This window comes from Coffea arabica, chromosome 8e (assembly GCF_036785885.1).
Source record: "Coffea arabica cultivar ET-39 chromosome 8e, Coffea Arabica ET-39 HiFi, whole genome shotgun sequence".
Taxonomy (NCBI): Eukaryota; Viridiplantae; Streptophyta; class Magnoliopsida; order Gentianales; family Rubiaceae; genus Coffea; species Coffea arabica.
In genome coordinates this window covers 43136891-43157897 of record NC_092324.1, presented here as the reverse complement: position 1 = coordinate 43157897, position 21007 = coordinate 43136891, and the positions used below count along the sequence as shown (strand labels likewise).

Below are 21007 nucleotides of genomic sequence, written 5' to 3'. Positions count from 1 at the left end.
CAACCATTTGGTCTGAAAGTGATCAAAATAACACTCAAGAAACATTGAAATTTGCACAAAAACAGGCAACAAGAACATAGTTAAGCAGTACTATAGATGGTATGATGCATTGCAGGACCCTCTTATATATATATCCCTGAGGCGAAACAGGTTGGCATCCCAAAGTTCTTCGGAAAAGCAAAACTGATATACCGGAGCGACCTGATCAGACTTGCAATGAAGGAAATTTACTGCCTCTTCATCAATGTTTGGACATGAATCAAATTCTCAATGCAGAAGAAAAAGGTGCAATCACATGTCTCTGTTGAACCATTATATGATTTGAATATCTTCCTGCTAAATCATAGCTTTAATCTTTAAATCTTTATTATTACTGCAGCTATCAAGAAAAAAAAAAAAAAGAAGCGAAGACCAACAGTTTAACACGCTGAGAATGCTATGCATACAAGTTTCAGATTAGAAATGAGGACCAATCGAATCTTTTGCATATCAGTCGTCTTCCACAGTAATACTTTGTTGACACTTATGTAAACCTGGCAAACTGATACTTGAAATTGTGATATCCTCCTATGCTGTTGAATGCCTTGGACCTGGTTAAGCTCCCATTCCAGCCAAACTATTTTGCAACCAGGGGAAAAAAATAAAAAGAAAAATAAATGAGCTTAGACTCGTATATACATGGCCGGAACTCGGTTGAGCTAGAAAATTTTATGTAAGCTGATAATCTTCTGTGAAGAGAACCTTATCTGAGATAAAAATAAAATAAAATAAAATAGAAGCTGAAAAGGTATTTGAGCAAGCTTGTGCGTGATAACACACTTGAGAAACAACACTAAAAGGGTTAGTCCTTAAGTTCTACTACTTAGGTTACATGGCGCTCAAAAGTCCACACCAAAAAAAAAAAAGAAAAAAGAAAATCACAGAACAACAAAAGCTAAGAGGTAGCAAAAATAAACGTCAACTACATTTGCTGAGAGCCCGCATTTTAAAACCACGTCAAACGTACGATGATTGCATAAGAAGGCACAACAGAAAAACATTTTATTTCCACAGCTTAACAATCTTGTCATGACTAGCTGAAGCAACCAGGCCTGCAACAGGCGAAACAGCCAAGGAAGCAATCAATCCTTCATGTGCTGACAGGGCCATGGTCTTGTTCTCCGCCATGTTCCAAAGCTCCAGAGACTGCAAGAAATGCAATCCTTAAAATCATTTATAAGCTGATGTAATATGAGTGCACTACCGTGCCCCCACAGGATATGAACCATAATTAAAAAACCTTAACAACTGTGCATGGTTATCCATGATCCCAAAACTGGGCAAACTTGACGTAGGCACAACACAACATTTCGTCTTTCAATATGCCAGCAATTTAAACTGAAAAAGATGCAGTAATCTTTTTGGGAGTTTCGTCATGGGATGACTTTTCATGGTATGGGTTCTTGGGCAGGGTTACTGTCCAAGAAGGGTGAGGGATATGAAAACCAATAAGTTCGAAAGAAGCACAATACTGAAGCAGTTTAATACTGCAAGTACAACCACATATAAAAGGCAACAAGTTTTCAGAGAGGTGCAAGACTCAAAAACAACCAAGGAACTATATGATAAAAGTCAAAAGCAGGCTTGCCCAGTAACACCAACAACAAACAATGAAGAATACGTAGGACGGAAAACACTGGAAGTAGAGGATAAAGGCATAAGCAGGACTTGCCTGGTAACATCCAATAACCAACAATGAAGAATATGTAGGATGGAAAACACAGGAATGAAATTTGTTGCCATTACAACTAAGCTCGTGCACACATTCTCCGTCGCTTCCTGCTGCCAATGACCAGACTCTGACAGAGTCCTCACTAACAGATGCCAGCAGTTCACCAGAAGGATCCCAGCAAACAGAATGTATTGGTTTTGTATGCCCCTACAAAAACAAATACTCAGCAACAGTGACAGCCCACCCAGCAGCAAATCCAACAGGCAACAAGATGACTAACAGCATACAGGTTACTCGTATCAACAACAGAACTAACACAAAATAAAACAGTTGCACTGCCCACTTCTAAGTTCCAGAAAGTTTCACATTCAAGTCACATTTAGTTCAACAAGAAGATTAACTGAAGTTTCGCCACATCCAAATTCAATCTCGCTGAGACATCGTTCAATTTATAGACCACAGCATAGGGTACTGGTTCTCCAGTTTTAGGAGGCACAAGTGGCTTGGGGGCCTCAACTAATTTGCAAAATACCACACAGTTCTTTAAGATATATACACATTGCCAAATCTTCTTTTCAAGCTTAATCATAAACAATTGCAGTTATAGCAGGATTATATCTGTTGCTCCTTTTGTCCTTATGGTTCAATACATGCCAGGCACCTCGACCAGTCCACCTCAGTCGACTGCTCAAAATACAGTTATAGAGTAATAACTATACATAATACACTGAATGTTCATTCTTTACGGTTTTTCAACATATAAATGAATAACAACCTTTAATGAATGTCGACAAGCCTGTGACTCGGCATCCAGTATTGACACGACATTCTCAGTAGCTGCAGCAAGATATTTTCCAAGACGTGGCTGAAATCTCACCTGAGCCATGCCCCCCTAAATCAAACAGAGAAACTAAATCAGCATTTGCCTTGATAACTCCTTTCACCTTCCATCTAAATCCCGCTGAAAGCAAAAACAAAAGAAGAAAGAGAAGTAGCAAAGAGACAGTAAGTCCAGCAAGACACTGCCACCCATTTCTCATACAGTGGTTCATTACCTTGAATACCCTTGTACAGCTACCATTATTGATGCTCCAATATCTTATCTCACCATCCCCATCACATGAACATATAAGATCATCTTTATTCGGGTGGAAGTCCAAAGACATTACACCAGCAGAATGTCCAGTAAAGTTACGAAGTGTATAGCCAGGCTGCAGTAATGGCCATAGACCGTAAAAAGACTAATCCAGAACAACTCAGAACATCGTGCTAAACAAGATTGAAAGCAAATGCAAATATATGATGGTTTTCCCAAAACTTGCATTTACATTACAGTCAGCAATGAAATGTACTTGACTGCGTCAGGTCTGTTGTGAAGTAAGAAAAGAATATACACACAAGTGTAGTACTGCACAATTTGGAATAATAAGAGGAACTTTAATTCATAAAACCAGGAGGAGAAATTTTTGAGTTACATGGTTTTTACCACTATTACATATACCGAAAGAAAAACAGAACTCACAAAAAAGGTGGCCATTCTTTTGATCTTGAACTTCATGCACAGATATTAAATTCAAACAAACAAGTCAAAAACGGGGGAAGTTCGTAGGATTCTTTTTAACTCAGATAAGAGAACTAAAAATAACTTGCTCTGCTTAAGAACAGGCAAATTCTAGCTTTTTTCAACCTAAGCTGTTTTATGTGTCCTTATTTGCTTTTAACTTCTCTTTTCTGTATATTTGTGGACACCAATGGAGGATGAGAGCTTTTGCCTTTGAGAAGTTTGAGAAAACACCCTTTCAATGACTTTAACAACTTCTTATTTATTAATATATTGAGCCATCACAGAGAAGAATAGAAAAAGAAGCAAGAGGTTGTCATCTTCACAAAACTCTAAATAATGAAGAAATGATCATGAAGGATCTAAAAAATGCACATAATACATTTGAAAAAAGCAAAAACTAAGTGCTGAACAAAGACGATGAATATCCTAATCTAATATATTTTAAGGAATTCAACTAACATTATCTGCATCCCAAACCCGGACAGTTTTATCAAAAGAAGATGTTGCAAGGCGTGCCATGCTTGGACTGAAACGAACATCGGTAATAAGCATTGAGTGCTCTTCAAGTGTTGTTTTAGGCTTTAAAGTATCTGTATACCACAAAACAGCCTGGATTGCAATAAAAGTACAATGTCAATACACAATTATGAAATCATTTTTTACTCCATAGAACTAGAATGTTAGACTATGTAGAATTTGCTACTTGTCTGTTAACTTTAGCTAGTTCTCACCTTTTTATCATGGCCGCCACTAGCTAGTAGCTTACCATCTGATGAGAAGTGGCAGCAGATCACTTTACCAGCACTTGCACGAACAGAACTTACTTCCGTAAACGTGAACCCTAAAAATAAAATGATTACTGTCATAGCACATTCCAACAAAGTGTTGAATACAACTTTTTTTCCCTGGATGAGTAATTCCAACAAAATGTTGAATATAACTTGATGAGTAATCTACTTGCTGGTCTTGTCTAAAGCTCAACCAGCATTAAATTTTTCAGTAGTTTTGACATGCACGTGCATTAATAATCTACAGGTACATGCACACTCATTGCAAAATTACACAATAGGGCATATAAAAATTAACAGATAAATACGAGTAAGATGCCATTTCCATAGCGTAGACATCCTACGATGAACATGTGGCAAACAGAAGAATTTAATTCCACATCAAAACAGTAGCCACTGCTCTTGTCATCTGGCATTTCAACTACATCGTCTTCAATTTCGGTGACAAAAGACCTAAACGATGAAAATAAATTGGCAATAAATAATTACAAGTCCCTTTTACAACGCTCAATACACCCCCCCAAAAAAAAAAAAAACTGGACAAGTACACGAAGGAGTAAATTCAATTAATTTAAAGGCTCACATACATTGCAAATAAATTTCGGGTATATAAAAGTCAACAGAGACATGACTAAGATGGCATTTGCAAAGTGTAAACATGCTGGCATACAGAAGAATATAGTTCCACATCAGAACAGTTGCCACTGCTTTTGTCATGTGATATTCAACTACTATCTCTTCACTTTCAGTGACGTCAGACCTATATGATGAAAATAAATTGGTAATAAAAAGAGACAACCACCATTTATGACCCTCAGTAGTCAGTACACCCAAAAAACAACTGGATAAATACACGGAGTAAATTTACTTAATCTCAAGGAACTAGGGAACAACAAAAAATCAAGGCATGTTTAGGAGAAAAAAAAGGGTAACTGATTAACATGTGAAGGCATGGAAAACTTCCCAGACATAAACTTACCTTTGCTAACATCCATGCCACGACCAACTGCATCTCGGGGATCTGCATCATCATGAGATAAAAAATTCTCAACATTATCATCAAGAGATCCATCGTCCACAAAACGGTCCATGTCAGCCTGCACAAGATCCTTATCATCCCACTGCCACAATTAAATTCTGATGAGAACTTTTTGGCACATCTTTAGTTGCATTGGTGGAAACAACACTTTGCTTACCAGTTGATTTGAGGGTGACGTAAGAGTGCCAGTAGTATCAGTTCCAAACATCATTAAAGGCTTTGAGGAACTATTACTGTGTGACAAGGCAGGCATTGACATTACATCTCCAGGTGTGTGAGTTGATGGTGTAGAGGGGGCTGAACTTGGAGAAGGTCCAGCAGTATTTGCGGTTCCTGAGCTATTTGCAGGCCCTGAAGATGACACAGGCTGTTTTCTCTTTCTTCCAGGCTGACTTTTTGAAGCCTTGAAATGCATGAAAAAGCATGTTAGAAATCTACTCAGAATTGTATACTTCCAGGAATTGATACTTGATGCATATCAAGCAAACATACAAAAAAATGCAGTATACTTCTTGTCAACAACTTTTACTCCCATGGGTAACAGTTTTATTGGGACAATTAACAGCAGAAATTAATAACTTAAGCATAAATTCACCTTAAACTTTTTTTTTTGGTCCTATGGAGGGCCAGAGGCCCCTTAAATTTGCCTTAAACTTTCAACTTTTTCATTCTTTACCAACTTCAAAAGGATGTCCTCATTTAATTCCAGAATCATTGTAAATTGCCCATAAAATTCACGCCCCTAACAGTTTACAATGCCACTTTACTAGCTAAACTAATCCACTCTAGATCTTTTAGGTGATGGGTGATTGTTGCTTTGCCTGTCGGGGGCAAGAAAGTGTATAGACATAACTGCTATATTCTACTTTTCCTCTTAAGGCAATGGGAGAATGTTGCTGTGATTTATGGGCAAGATACATTCTCCTCTACTTTCTCCTACAGTGACCAGTGAAAGTTGCTTTGGCTCGGGGCAGCAGACAAGTGTCTGGACATAACTGTCATACAAATAGCAGGAAGTAAAGGTGAGAGCATCTACAGAGCTAATTAATAAACTTTGCAAGAAGATAATAAATCAGCTAGATCTTCCACATATGTACAAAAATCGTGGATTTTTCATGCAGAAGAAAGAATGCAAGAAGTGATGAGTCATGAAGCTGCATTATGGGCTAATACAATTTCATCAACATCTCACACCAGAATTACAATTCCCATAAGTTCAGTCCAATTGAGTGAAAGTGAAAAAATGTAAAATTATTTGTTTAAGCATGTATCAATACATTTAATTATTCAACTGGAAGAAAGACGATTTTTCCTGTTTCTTTTAGTCCTCATAGTGAGGAAGTTCAGTGGAATCTAGCAGCCTCAATACAGAAATAATGGAACGAGATTAAGATACATTATAACAGATAAAAAACTGATAATTGAAGATATGACCACTTGGACCTCTTCAATAATTACTTTGACCTTGTGTTTAGAAACTTAATTTTCAATTTGATGCTTACACAAGCAGGGACAGAAATCAACTGAAGGTGACAGAGATGTGATAACACAGACATAGAGAGACCTGATCATTTGCACGGAAGGAATTTGACATGATGCCATCTCCAGTGACATTATTGCTTCCCATAATTTTATCTGGCTGAACATTATGATTAGAACTCTGCGGTTGCTGACCAGGAAGTGCATGCTGTTGTAACTGTTGCTGTTGTGGATTATTATTCTGTTGCTGTTGCTGCTGCTGCTGCTGCATCTGAGCCAATTTTAACTGAACACAAAATGTAGCTTCAAGAAAGTTAACAGGCCATCCAAGGAAGGCATGCACAACTGTAAATTAAAAAACTAATAGCATGACCCATAAGCCCTATTTTGAAACTTCAGGAAACTGAAGTACTGTAAAAACTTTTTCAAGGCCAACAAGTTCTTCACAAATATAATTCAGGAGAAATCACAATGCCCTTCAACTTCTTTCTCTACCTATTAATTCTTTTATTTTCTTTCCATTTTCACTTTCTGAAAGTTTGCTTTCCTTGAAAACTGAAGGATGAGGATACAAAAAATGATCCAAGATACTTCAAGTCAAAATCTCAAACATGATAGGATTTACATGAAAAGAAAATATTCTATAAATAAAGTCGGTAATGAAAAAAGCTGTTGCAACATATCTTGCTGTCTGAGTTTGATCAATATCCTAAACAAAAGAAAGAAACAGGCTGTCATAAACAAAGAATGAAGCACGTCCTTTACATTGTTTACTGAAAGTAGAATTTGTTGTTTTTAGAAAGTTTGATGGGATATACATTCTTAAAATGAACTCATTGGTAGGAAGAGATATCCAAGAAAAACTTTGACGAGACAAGTATTAGCATGAACTAAACAGACCTTTAGCACCATATCCGGATCTGCACGAGGCATAACAGGGCAACCAGCTTGTAAGGGTGAACCGAGATTTGGGACCACATCACCAACTGAATTTGAAAGGCCATCCTTACTCATGGTCATATTTCGATTATTAAGCAGCATTCTAAGCCTTCTGCTTTCATCACTAGCAGATGGAGATGTTAAGTTTTGCTGTGCCAGCATGAGCTGTTGCTGATGTTGTGGTGTTAACATCTGTAGTTGATGAAAGGGCTGTGAACCTTGCATAAATGATTTTTGCTGCTGGATGAGCCCAGTGCGAAGCTGTTCCAACCCCTAGGGAATGAATTATAGACTATTGTTAAACGATACAAAACAAAATGCACAAATGGAGGCAACAAAATACTAAATGGCATGGCCGTATACACAGTTAAACTTTTTAGACATCAGACTGTACAACAGTGACTCATACACAACAGAAGACACCCTTCAAATCAAATACCACTGGACAATGCACAAGCAAGAATGACCAATCCATAAAGACATGTCTAGTATTGACAAAACATGCATATGCTTCAATGGCAAGTAAAATACAGGAATTTGAGATGGCATGGGTAAATGACAAGCCATTCTCAAGTTAAATCTTACAGTAGTTATAATTTAGTGAACAGTAGATTTACAACAACTAAAACAGAACCAATCAAATGCAATTGTATTATTCAGGTGAAAATGACCCAATAAAAGGCAGCCAAGGCCATTCTTCTGGGGCCCCTCTGCAACCATATTTAATTGCTACACCCCCTGCCGCCCAGAGAGAGAGAGAGAGAGAGAGAGAGATGTTCAATGCATTTCCCTGGTAAAATGAAATAAAGTAACACAATGTAATAAATCCACGGTTGTGAACCAGAAAAAGAACAGTTCCTTTTCCTGGGTTAAATCCCCACACGAGGAAAGGGTGAAAAGTGCTTTTATTGGTGAAATAAGTACTACTATAAAGCAAAAAAATCTAATCAAATACTTACAGTAAGAGGCCATCCTTTCAATGTCAAATTGTTTCCACCTTGATTTGATCCTAGGAAAGCATAAAATTGTCAGTCACAGCATTGTTGAACACTTTGACTACGTTAAACTAGTTGATAAACTTCCCGGCGTCCTTCAGTTCATACATGAGCAGTCAAACAGAACACTAAAATATAGGTGTTCCGATAAAATACAATATACAAGAAGCCACTAAGAAAAAAGGAGAATGAAAGATAAATATACCAGGAATCCCAATCAGTGAACCTTCAGGACCTGCAGCTCTATGATTCAGTATCGGATTCATCTCTGTCTTAATGTCCTGTTTACACCAATGTACTCAATCAATATATAAGCTCATAGTAAACATACAGTTGGAAGCTTTTTTTACCCTTCTTATTTTCACAGGAGAAATGGGTAGGTGTTTAGGGAGATATCTTCACTAGAAAACATATTAGCATACATAAAACTTACTGGTGTAGACCCTGGAATTTGCTGGCTACGAGCCTGGACTTGTGGGGACATGCCACCAGCAGTACCATGTAACACTTGCCTAAAAGAATGGAATCATTGAAACTTATGAGATGCTCGGAATGCTTAGATCAATACCTTTTATCAAAATATACACCAATCCAGATCATAGAAAGTAGAGGTCTTTAAAATTTGCTGGACAAAAGGCAAATAAAAATCATTCCAGTTCTGGTCATCTTTGCAAGTCAAAATCAATTTCAATGCGATCAAATATACAGGAAAATACCCTGAGGGCTGGCCGCCTGCTGCAGCTGATTTTAATATTGAAGCATGATTTGGATCCAGCAGTGGGCTCACATGCTGCATTAAGAAACTCCACACTAAGAAGCCAGAAATCAGATTCATAGAAAGGGCCTGTTCTAGTTTGCTGTAGCTTTTTGTAAAAGCTGCTGAGTAAAATTGATTCTCAAAAGCAAGTCCCACCAAATCAGCTTGAGAAAAATAAAAGCTAGCGAGAAGCAGTAGACACAAATTTGTAGCTTTTTCTATGCAAAATGCCACAACAGCAAACCAGAAGAGGCCCAAACACATATATGTGAACTAAAACTCATTTTTAATCTACTATGGCATGCAATTATACCTTCATTCCTGGATCATCCAGAGAATCCCTTTGTACAGGCAGTTTTAATTTTTCCTCGTACATCTTTGTAGCCAATGCATTAGCAGTTCCAGGATTCTGTCTCATGAGAGGATCATTTCCTGCAATTCCATTAGCTGACCCATTCAAAAGGTGGCTGCCATCTCTTCGCTGCTGCTGCTGCTGCTGCATCTGTTGCTGCTGCTGCTGCTGTTGCTGCTGCTGCTGCTGCTGCTGCTGCTGTTGCTGCTGCTGTTGTTGCTGCTGCTGCTGCTGCTGCTGCTGCTGAGCCTGTCTTTGTAATAAGAGTTGCTGCATCTGCAGTTGCTGTTGCTGTTGTTGTTGTGGATGCTGTGGCTGTTGAGATTGTGGCTGTTGTTGTTGCTGCTGCTGCTGCTGTTCCCTTGCCTTAATTATTTGAGTCTGCACTAAGCAAAGATCTGATTGCAATCTTCTCATCATAATCAAAATCTATGTCTAAATCCAACAATTACAACAACAAAGAAACTCCACCAGAATAAGTAAATGTAGGAGACAATATCACAAGAATGCTTCTTGATGAGATTCTGACCTTGGGAGGTCAACCAAAATAAAATCTAAACAACTCTGCATTTGCAATTGCATGGGATCAGGGATAAGCTAATCTGTACACCAACGTTCAAGAATGCAGCATGAATCCTTAACAAACTACGACTATATTTCAAGCACCAGCAGGGTGAGGGGTCAAAGGGTTGCAGATTCCAACAGTCTGCCATTTGGCAAAGCAATAGTTATCAGAGGCACAGCATATTTACCAGGAGTCTGGACATATGGCGGCTTTAGAAATAGGAACAAAGGTCTATTGAAAGTCAGGAATAGCATTATTCATATATAGAAAAATCAAATGCAAGTATCAGAGAGTTTCTGACATGATCTAGATATTTTCAGCAACTATTAAGAAAAATGGTTGAGAAATCTGCACACACAGAGCGCTTTAGTTTTCATACATATATTTTCAAATTTTGATCTGATTATTTAATTACTCTTCATGCTATACATGGTTGATCAAACATGTCTCAATGTCATTTCTTTTTTTGTTATATGTATGGAAGAACCCTATCATTTCCTCCTCTAACTTCTTTTCAGGCATCATTTTTTTCTGCATTCTCTTTCAAGAACCCCAACCTTATGCTAAGTTCTAGCAATTATGTGCATGACAAGGGTGGCAATCGCAGATCTCAGCAAAATGGGGCCTCATAACATCTAAAGTGCAGTTATAATTACAAAAATTAAGTACGGCAAATCTGCTTAATCACTTGGAGATGAATTATTTTTCAGAATTTCACAAAGAGAATAATAACTTAAGATCTCACATTTTCTGCAGAAAAAAGAATTTCAAGGTTTATGGCTCTATTAGTTTCTTGGGCACCCCAAATTTCCTATTCACCAAAATGAAACCAAAAAAGGACATTTTCCAATAATTCATCCCCACAAGCAATTCGTTCGGTAATATAGTGGAGTATGAATAAAAGCTTAAGATTACACTCTATTGAAGATAAGAGTCAAAAGAAAATTGCATCATTGCCAGCTGGGCAAACAGAATTATAATCCGATCCCCTTGGAGTGCTTCTGAAATTTTATTTTTATAAGTCTCATTTTTCACTTCAGAAAAACTTTGAATAAGCTTTAATTCCTGAGAAGGCAACAACCAAAGCAAATCTATTGAATTGGATGCGACCAAAATAGTGTACTCAAGCGCATTTATCCTTCTTAAAATTTCATATGCCATTTTTTATTTATCAATAATTAGCCTAGTTAACAGAGTAATTTAGAAATAAAACAACGGTGTAATAGAGGCAAGAAATTGCGTTTCCAACAAATCAAGCAATTACTTTTGTAATATTCATATGAAATACCTGAAAAATGACCAAGTCTCTGATTTGTACTAATAAATTCTATGAAATCATGACAAACTTATGTGAACCGCCAACCAAATATGCAGAAGTATCAGTGGTAAATACCAGAATATACACGTAACACGTAAATACACAAGACAAATGGCCAAAGAAAACACAATCTAGATCCCTAAAGTTAAACCTTTTGTATTTAAAAACATTAGTCAGCACCAATAAGAGTACAGAAATAACTTTCTATATGAGAAAGATGAAATTACACTTTCCTAGGTTGTGACCAGATATAGCAAATTCGAAACGTTCCCCATATCAGACGCAATCTATGTCCAAAACAGTTACTTTTCCATGATTCATTATGACACAAAATCCTCGTGAACTATACCACCTGACGATTTTGGAAATAATGGAATTACAAAGGCTCGCGGTATCCTATATCTGAGTTGATCTCATGATAATAAAAGGCAAGTTCAACAAAGCATAACTTTTTCTACTTATAAAATCCTGTGAAAGGATTACAAAACAAAATGATATTGAAAACCATTTCACAAACCTCAATGTATGATGCAGCGATCTCTGAATGCTTCTCATTAGTCCTAGCAATGAATATATCCCAAAAAACTGACCACCATTCAAAAAGGAAGCCACCAGGAGCATCGATAGCTGAAGCAGCAATCCAATATTAGAATTCATAGCAAAACAACTCGTTTTTCATGAAACCTTCTCAGACATCTTTATCTTACCGACGGGGTCAGATGATACTTTCCCTTCTGCTTGGAAAGCCTGCGCAGTTGCCTTCAGATCTCTCTTCACTAAGTAATCATGAATATACACATCCAGCCTGTTATTTAAGATACAGAGATCACAATACAAAGTACAACATCAGATCTTTGCCATGAGATTGATAACCCCACAATGAATAACAGTTGTTCAAGAAAAGTAACTAAAAATAAAAAACAGTGTTCTCCAAAAAAGCAATGGGTCTAGTTAAATTCCTTAAGCAAAAAAAAAAATTCAATTACCAAAAAGCAAGCAAAAGGGAGTATACAGAGAAAATCAAATCTCAACATGGTTAATTTATAAAAGTGATCAAACAGAACTAGGCACAAAAGCCCACTACCAAGAACAACTCAGCAGGAGGCTAATCTGACAAGAACACTTTACGAAAGTTTACATACAATATTTCACCATCCAAAGAGAAGTTACACTTAATTCACTAAATCATTTATGAGAAAACAGAAAACTGGAAAGAAACGCTCAAAACCCGAATACAACGTAGACATAAAACAATCTAAACCTAGATTCTGCCCATCTAGAATGACTAACACCTAAATTAACTCGAAAAGAAGTACAAGATACCAAATTTTTACACGTAATTCTCCAATATAAAAACTAAACTGGGAAAACTCACCTCTCTAACATAAGAAATTTTCCAACAGGCAGAAACCATTAAAAACCCTAGAAGACGCAAAAGGACTGAAAACAAGCCACCATAAACTTGTTCACAAAGGCCAAAACATTGTTTTCGTAAACCACTTACAAAATCCCAGAAACTTAAAAAAGTACCAGCAAAGCAAATCTAGCAAAAACCAAACAAAAAGCCCATATACAGCAAAATAACAAGAACCCACATGAAGAATTAAAATAAAAAGACGCATACGCATGTATGAAGATAAGAAAGCTCACATTTTGTCAGCTTCCCAGTTATTCTGAGACATGTTGCCTCAATTAATACTTCAATGCTGAACTTCAACACAATTAAATGTCTTCGTCCTGCTTCTGCTGCTTCTATTTTGGCCTCTGAACAATATCAAATCCAAAAAATAAAATCAAAAACAAAACGAAAGAAAAGAAAAAGAAAAACAACCAAAACATATTCTTCCAACCTGTTAATTAAAGATCCTTAAACTAATTCAAAAGCCCATATCATACTTAAAATATTAGTCTAAAAAGTTAACAAAAAACCCAGGAAAATAAAAGAAAAAAACAGTGAAATTCATGTCAAAGAAGGGAAGACAAAACAATATGCAGATACAGAACCTAGTATACACATATATTTATATATAACAATGGTGTGGGAAGATGATTAAAATAATAAAGGAAATATGGATAGAAATATGCATACCTAGAGGCCCAGAGAGGAAAAAGGAAAATTTCCTATTTTCTTTTTCTTCCTTTTTCTTTTGGGCAACTGGGCTCTCTTTATTTTTGCAGGATAGTGGATTTTCTTTTCTGGGTTTTCTTAGCAGACTACTGAAAATTCTCTTATTTTTTCTGAGAGCTTTCCTTGTTGGGTGGATTTCAAGAGTTGCTGTTGTAGATATCTTACTTGGATTTATAGCTCTGTGGACTCAAATTTACTTCCAAGCCCTTTCATCCTGTCGAATTTACCCACTTTAGCCCTCCTATCGGAAATCCTATTTGGATCAAAAGACCTGAATGCTCTTTAATCTTTGTGTAATTATGCCGGTAGATATACCGGGATGAGATGTTTTGTCTTGATCTCGATGGGTAAAAGTGTAATTTAACAGTTTCATCTCGTACTCCTGTTTATTTGAGGGGCTTGAGTTCTGAGTTATTTGTTCCTAAGCCCCTTGTGTTTTGGTTATTTGGGGTTGCTTTCTAGAGTTTCTAGATCTTCTTAATCTCGTCCTTTCACTTCTTTTCTTAGCCTAATGACAGATCAGCTTTGGTGGGTGGAGGGGCCAGTGAGATGACGATTTTAACCTTGGTGTCTAATGGAGTCAAAATGGTCTTGAAGTAAATAGGACCAAAGCTCATTGTCATTTGTCGTATGATTAAGTTCGCTTTGTCGTTTGATTAAGTCTGTGATCGGTCAATTAGGCAAGGACTAATGAACTATAATAAGTTGATGACAATCTTGAAAAGGGAAAAAGGGTGATCAAAGTATCACTCAACGAGGATTATTCTAGTCGCATTCAATAATACGAGCTTATTATGATAAAGAACTATATTTCTAATAAATCCTAGGAGTTGTAATTCGTGTTTTTTTTTTTTTGAATGTTGTACGTTCTTGTCGTAACAAGCTCAAATTACTTTGGAACATTAACATGCTCCCATTTTCTTTTTCTAGTTATAGGAATTAACGATTAGTTTATAGGTTCATAATTCATCTGCTCAAGCAATCGGAGTTCATTAAAACTACATCAACTTGAATTAGATTTGAAATGTTTTTGCTCATTATTTTACATAACTAAAAGTGCTATACTTGGAGTTAATCTTATACACACTGATTATCATGATTAGATATACGACACATATGTAAAATTTGAATTTCAAATTTAAATTCAGATTATATATCATGTATTCAATGGTAAAAGTGTATACACCATTAGTATATAGAAAATAAATCCTTGTACTTGACTAAATTAAGTTATGGTTGTAAGACCTACAAGAAACAATCATCTTGTACTAGTAGAGTCAATATTTTATGTATCGAATTTACTTCTGATTAATGTTGCTGAATTAGATTTGTGATTTTGGTGGGTTTATAAAATTTACTATATCCCATTAGCATCCATCTCTTTGAACGCATACCCTCCATAAGAGTTAAGTGTGAAATTTTTGCTTTGTATGGAAAAGGCGCGATGATTATTAATCAACAACTTCTCAACACATGAACAATTTTATACGATGCGTGCACTAAATTAATCTAACATATACTGTTCCTTTGGCCAAAAAAATTTTATTTATGGTGAATACTAAGACATGATGTTATCAAAACACTTCAATCATCACTCCCAACTTAGAGACCTCAAACACTCTCACATAGAAGCCAGACACCTCATGTTATTAAAAACTTACTTCAAATAAAAAAAAAAGAAAATGATGAATTGACTGCAATTATTTCTTAAAAGGGCAACTAAAATTCACTTTATATTTGATGTTCTAACGAACATACTTGGATTGTACGAAATAAAAAAGAGTAAATATTATATATAAACGGACATACCTAGGCCGCATGATATGAAAAAGAGTAAATCGTATATATATTGACAGTATATACATTATCACTATTAGATCCATAACATATGTGCAAACATTGAAATTTAAATATTACATAATTATCGTTCATCCAACGTTGATGGCGTATACACTACTATTAATGTATGAAAAATTAATCCAATAAAAAAAGAAATTGATAGTGCTAGCATATGAACTTGTAAAGAAAGAATGTGACACCGAACAAGTCAACTTAATTCCTTTTATTTTTACTTCAATACTGGAATTAGATGTCTTCCACCAATCCCAAACAACGTTAAGTCAAATCCCAGAAATGTCCAGCTAAGGTAATACGGTATCAAACGGTTACATTCACATTATTGCCTCCCTTGAATGACATTTATTACACTCAAACTCGAATGAAGGTTATGTATCATGTCGCTAAATCCAATAGTGTAAAAAAAAAAAAAAAAAAAAAAAATTAGGGCTGACAACGGAGTAAAAATTAGTCTCTAGATGAACTCAAACTTGAATAAAGGTCATGAACTTATTTGATAATTCAATTCAACACTTAAATTTAATGGATTTAGATCTTAACGTGTTCATATACGTTTGATAACTAAAAATTAAACATTTGAATTAATTAAGTTGCATTGAATTTTCGAAACAAATTTCGTTTCCAAAAATAAATGACAAGCTATTTACTTATTATTTAATGAGATGTACACTCAAATGTATCAGATTTAGTACTTAGATTTCAGTTTTCAAACCTTAATTTTATAAAATGCACCCTATGTATCATGTCATTAAATCCAATAGCGAAAAAAAAATTAGCGTTGATAATGTAGGAAAAATTAATTCCTAAATATTTTCTGAATTTAATTTCACCTTTTAACAAAAAAAAGTTATCACTTTAGCACTCTCTTAACTTGTCCTTCGAGCACACTAATTAGACAAACTCCGTAATTAACACGTTTTGTTATTGAAGTGAACAAATCTTGACCACTGGATTGAAAGTAGTGGTTCATTCAGCCTCAATAATAGATGTGATTAACGTTGTGGAAAACCTCAACCTAAAGCTTTGTCCATCTAATCTAAAGTCTATACACCATTTAAGTGAGCCACACAATGAGAATCTTGAGACCCGGTAATTGTAATTGAGGGCCTCAGGGAATGGTTAATCACCCTGCTATATGGTTAAATCTGGATTATTTAAAATGTTCTGAGTCAAAATTTGTCCCATTTGTCCACGGACACCCTCTAGTATCAGAAAAATTGGGCCCAATCAAAATTTCCAAAGACAACCTGGTCTGCTGCTTCTGGACAGCTGGATAGAAGAAAATTATTTGTTTGGGTTGGATGCAGTTTATCTATTTGATATGGGCGTTATCCCAATCTTGAGCTGGCATTTGTAAGTTGGGCTTTGTACGTGCACATGTTCAACATGAGTTGGCCTGGATTTTTTGATAGAAAAAGAAAATTTTCATTAATATTTTTTTTTTAAATTTAGGCCTTGTTTGATAATCGAATTCAGCACTTAAACTTAATGGATTCAGATTTTAACATATTCGAACCGTTTGATAACCAAAAATTGAATATCTGAATTAATTAAATGGCACTGAATTTCCTAGACAAAACTTACTCCCAAAATTAAGTAATAAGTTATTCTCTTATCACTGAATGTGATACGCACTCAAATGTATTAATTTTAATGCTTAACAATTCAATAAATTAATGGATTCAGACTTCAGATTTCATATTTCAGACTTCAGTTTTATCAAACGCACCTTAAGCGTGGATCTTAGAACTATGACAGATTAAAATACATAAGTTGACATCTTGTGAAAATTTTTTGTCATATATTCTACTTGGGGGTAAAATATTAATGCTGGTGGAGATACTGTAAGTATTCTAGCAAATTTCTTTTGCCTTCTTGAGACTTTTAGAAATATCCTATATAGATTTTTGACTTTTTTCGTTAGAATGTAACAAAATCCTTAATCAAACCAACTTAGAAAACTAAAAAGGGAAGTCAACTTTCACTGAGGTAGCTTTCTATATATTCATTTATCGGAGAAAACTTTTCCCCTAGCTGAAAGTTTTAACATACAGAAAAGCTTTACTAAGAGTAAATAAAATATTAGACTTATATGTGCCAAAACATCACTTGCCACACTGCATATACTTATAAAATTATAGTCTGTCTAACACGTAAGATTAATTCGAGAAGGTAAATAAATACAAGGGAGGGTAGACAAGATTAAATAGGAAAAGTATATAAATGTAAGAGAGGATAATAATTGTTAACATACGTATATATATGATAGGTTAAATAAATGTCAAATATGTTAATAAGTGCCTTAAGGACACCCGTTAGATAACCCATAAAATTAAGCCATAGTGTATTGGATGTGGTACTCAATAATATCATATTTTTGAGAAGGTCTTTTTGACATTGTACCATTGCTTTCACAATTGAGGAAAGAAAGATAACAAGTGTAATCATGGTTTGACAAAGTTTGTCATAAACTTTAAGAGTGAAACTATGTACAAGGCTTCGTTCCTTGTATGGCTCGGATTAGAAGCACACAAAGATTACCTAACAATTGCCACTAGCCTTTCGTAAATCCTTATACTATATAAGAATGAGTTGGTCTTTGGATTTCAACCGCAAGGATGGGGCTTTTTTGGAAATATAAGAGTGTTTGAAGTGCAATTAGAGTATTGAATATGAGTTATTATAACTAATTTATTTTTGTTGTAATTACTTAGATGTCCTTTTAGACATTTAAAGTTAAGGGTAAGTTTGATATGCGACAGTGTTTGATATCCGATTGAACATTGGGTACAACTGGATTCAGTTTGTGTTTTAGTGAAATTACATAAAAGCCCTTCTAATCATTTAATTGTATTAACATCTAAGTCTTTTAATTTCTTAAATCCTTTTTTTATCAGATATTTGCAAAGTTATGATATATAGATGTTAAGACACAATTAATGTTAAGGAAAAGTCTGAAGTAACGAGCGTTATGATAACGAAACTGTTTTTACCTGATATAACAGGTAAAAACACTTTTAGCGACCATTTGATTACCTGTTGTACTGGTCATCTAAATAAAATAGTACCTAAAAATATGGTTAGTATGTTTTACATTAAAAATAGTAAGTTAACTCAAAAAATTAGTAACTTTTATGTCTCAAAAAGTAAATTTGAATAAAGATGGAACTTACTTTTTTTTTTTGGAAGTAAATAACTACTCTATATCTAAAACTTACTTTTTGGAGAGTAAGTTTAGTTCAAATAATAGTAAGTTTTTATAGACTAATAGTAAATATTGTTGATAGAATAGTAAATTTGGTTAATCATCAAAACTTACTAGTTTGTGGCATAAATTTACTATTTTACTTAAAGAAACTTATATGAAACAAGTATTAGGAAGTTTATTTGAAATAATCCTAAGATTTTTTATTAATAATTGAAACTTAGTATTATAGTTAGTAATTACTCGTAATGTAAATGTATGATACACAATTGTACGTATCATTTATAAATGTTATATGGTTTAAGCATTTTAAATAAACTATGAAAACTTTTTTTTTTTTGCATATGACCTTATAAAATATGTAAGAATAATTTGTCATATTATAAATTTAGAATTATTTTTGAATTTGTGAAAGGTTAAAAAGTTTGGATGACAGTAAAAAAAAAATCTTTCGAGTTATATATAGAATTGCACTTATCTATACATCACAATTTCCATATATGGACACCGATGAATATAATAAAATGGTACGCAATTTTCATATATTATTGTCTATGAATTTAATAAAATGGTAAAATCTTAATAAATTTATTTTCTGGGTCACAAGTATAAAAATTAAAGTTGTATTAACATAGCATAATCTTTGAAAATTATAGTAAAATTATCCATATGTTAAGTTCTGTGACTTTCAAACATACTTTGTATCATTTGCATTATGGATTTGTATCCATATGTTTTCTATCAAACTCTTTTTTTATTGGCAAATGGTAAGTAAATTATTATAAAAGGGCATTTTATAATAATCATAATTTTTAATAGATGAATTTTATGTAAACTGTTAAAATTATGAATTCACAAACGACTAAATCTGACTACTTTATGGCACATATTAGTCTAAATGACTAAAAAATTACTGTAATCATGTGCACGTTGATTGTTGAATTAAAATTTCCTTTATTACTAGTCTTTACAATGTATACATTCTTTTATTAATGAAAATTCACTATTCTGACCAAAAAAAGTATTAATTAAACAAAATAGTCATTCCTGCAAGATAAACAAAATGGATTATTCCTTCAATAGGCTTTGTTCTGTTTAAGTGTTTTTAAAAAATGCAAGTTTTTGCTAATAAAATCTATTGCAGCCTCCTAATAATCTCTTCAAAAGTTACACCAATAGCTCAAAAAAAAAACCCTAAAAAATACATCATTATCCTAATACATACCATTCTTCCCCTTCTAAGACATTACACTTTCACCACTTCCTTTCACCACTAGAACCACTGCCCCTTTCCTTTCCTTCCCTCTCTCCTCTGCCTACCTCTCTTGCCCTTCTTCCTTTTCTCCCAACCTCCCTCCTCTCCTATCCCTTTGAACCCCCTTACCTTCTTCCTCCTTTCACTTTTCTCTCATTTGCAACTAGATCTGGTCCTAAGTCACAATCTATGAACACAAGATCAAGTGGTATTGGATGGAGAGGTAAAGAAGGGAAGTGAGTGTAGGGTATGGGATGAGAAAGAGGAAGGGTCGGAGATATGATGGAAGGAAGAGTAACAGGGGAGATGGTAGAGAGATGGAAGAAGAAAGTGGTGGGAGAAGTGGTTTAGGTGCTGTTGGAATAGAAGGATAGGAGTGTTTTTTAAGGTTGGGAAAGAAGAGCAAGTAGGAAAAAAGAGAGGGTAGAGGAAAGGGTGTGACGGAAAATTATAAGGGTGGACATGGAGGAAAGTAGGCAATAAAAAATATGAAGAATGGGTATAGAAAAGGGACAATAGGGAAGATGGTGGATAATAGTTGCAAGCCACGATGGTATTAAAGAGGGAGAAGGGTTTTGACAAAAAAAAAACACTCAAAAAACATCCATCTATATTATTTTCTTAACAACGAAAATCCACAATTTTTTAGACATGTCCAATGACATTCAATTCAAATGATCTTACGTAAAAGCTTCATTAGCACATAAGAAAATCAATTATACCATGTGATTGGATCAGACAAAGTTGAAACCACTTATTTGATCTAATTTGTATAAATCCATCAAAGAACTATTAAACATGAAAGGATACTCTCAAAGATAATTTAAAGCTAAATATAGAAGATGGCTTTTTATAATTCAAAAATAAATTAATTTGTTCCTTGGGAGAGACACAATTTTTGTAGATACTGAAAATAGACTTCTTTTTCCACAAGACTTGAGTAAAATTCCACTAGCATACATGCATAATTGAATTAAATATTAAAAATAAATCAACTAAATTATTTAAATAATATATGCAATCACAACAAGTGATATAAATAACTTATCTACCGA

The 21007-nt window shown here is 34.6% G+C and overlaps 1 protein-coding gene across 3 annotated transcripts; it reads right to left on the bottom strand.

The window, feature by feature from the left end:
• Positions 1-790: 790 nt before the first annotated feature.
• LOC113702775 (transcriptional corepressor LEUNIG) lies at positions 791-13833 on the bottom strand. 3 transcript variants are annotated; one of them, XM_027223917.2, is made up of 19 exons: positions 13597-13833; positions 13158-13271; positions 12215-12312; positions 12025-12134; positions 9586-10005; positions 9232-9305; positions 8949-9027; positions 8721-8796; positions 8480-8529; positions 7482-7793; positions 6667-6867; positions 5260-5505; positions 5043-5160; positions 4007-4116; positions 3735-3884; positions 2767-2922; positions 2487-2603; positions 1712-1918; positions 791-1185 (listed from the first exon to the last, which is right to left on the bottom strand). In XM_027223917.2, exons 2-19 carry the CDS (start codon positions 13187-13189, stop codon positions 1042-1044), a joined length of 2700 nt encoding a protein of 899 aa, XP_027079718.1. In that variant the 5' UTR covers positions 13190-13271; positions 13597-13833; the 3' UTR covers positions 791-1041. The 3 variants fall into 3 exon arrangements, with proteins under 3 accessions (XP_027079718.1, XP_027079717.1, XP_071918231.1); XM_027223916.2 differs by having other exon boundaries at positions 5043-5184; positions 13597-13822; XM_072062130.1 differs by lacking the exon at positions 13597-13833 and adding an exon at positions 13358-13509 and having other exon boundaries at positions 5043-5184.
• Between the last annotated feature and the right edge of the window lie 7174 nt (positions 13834-21007).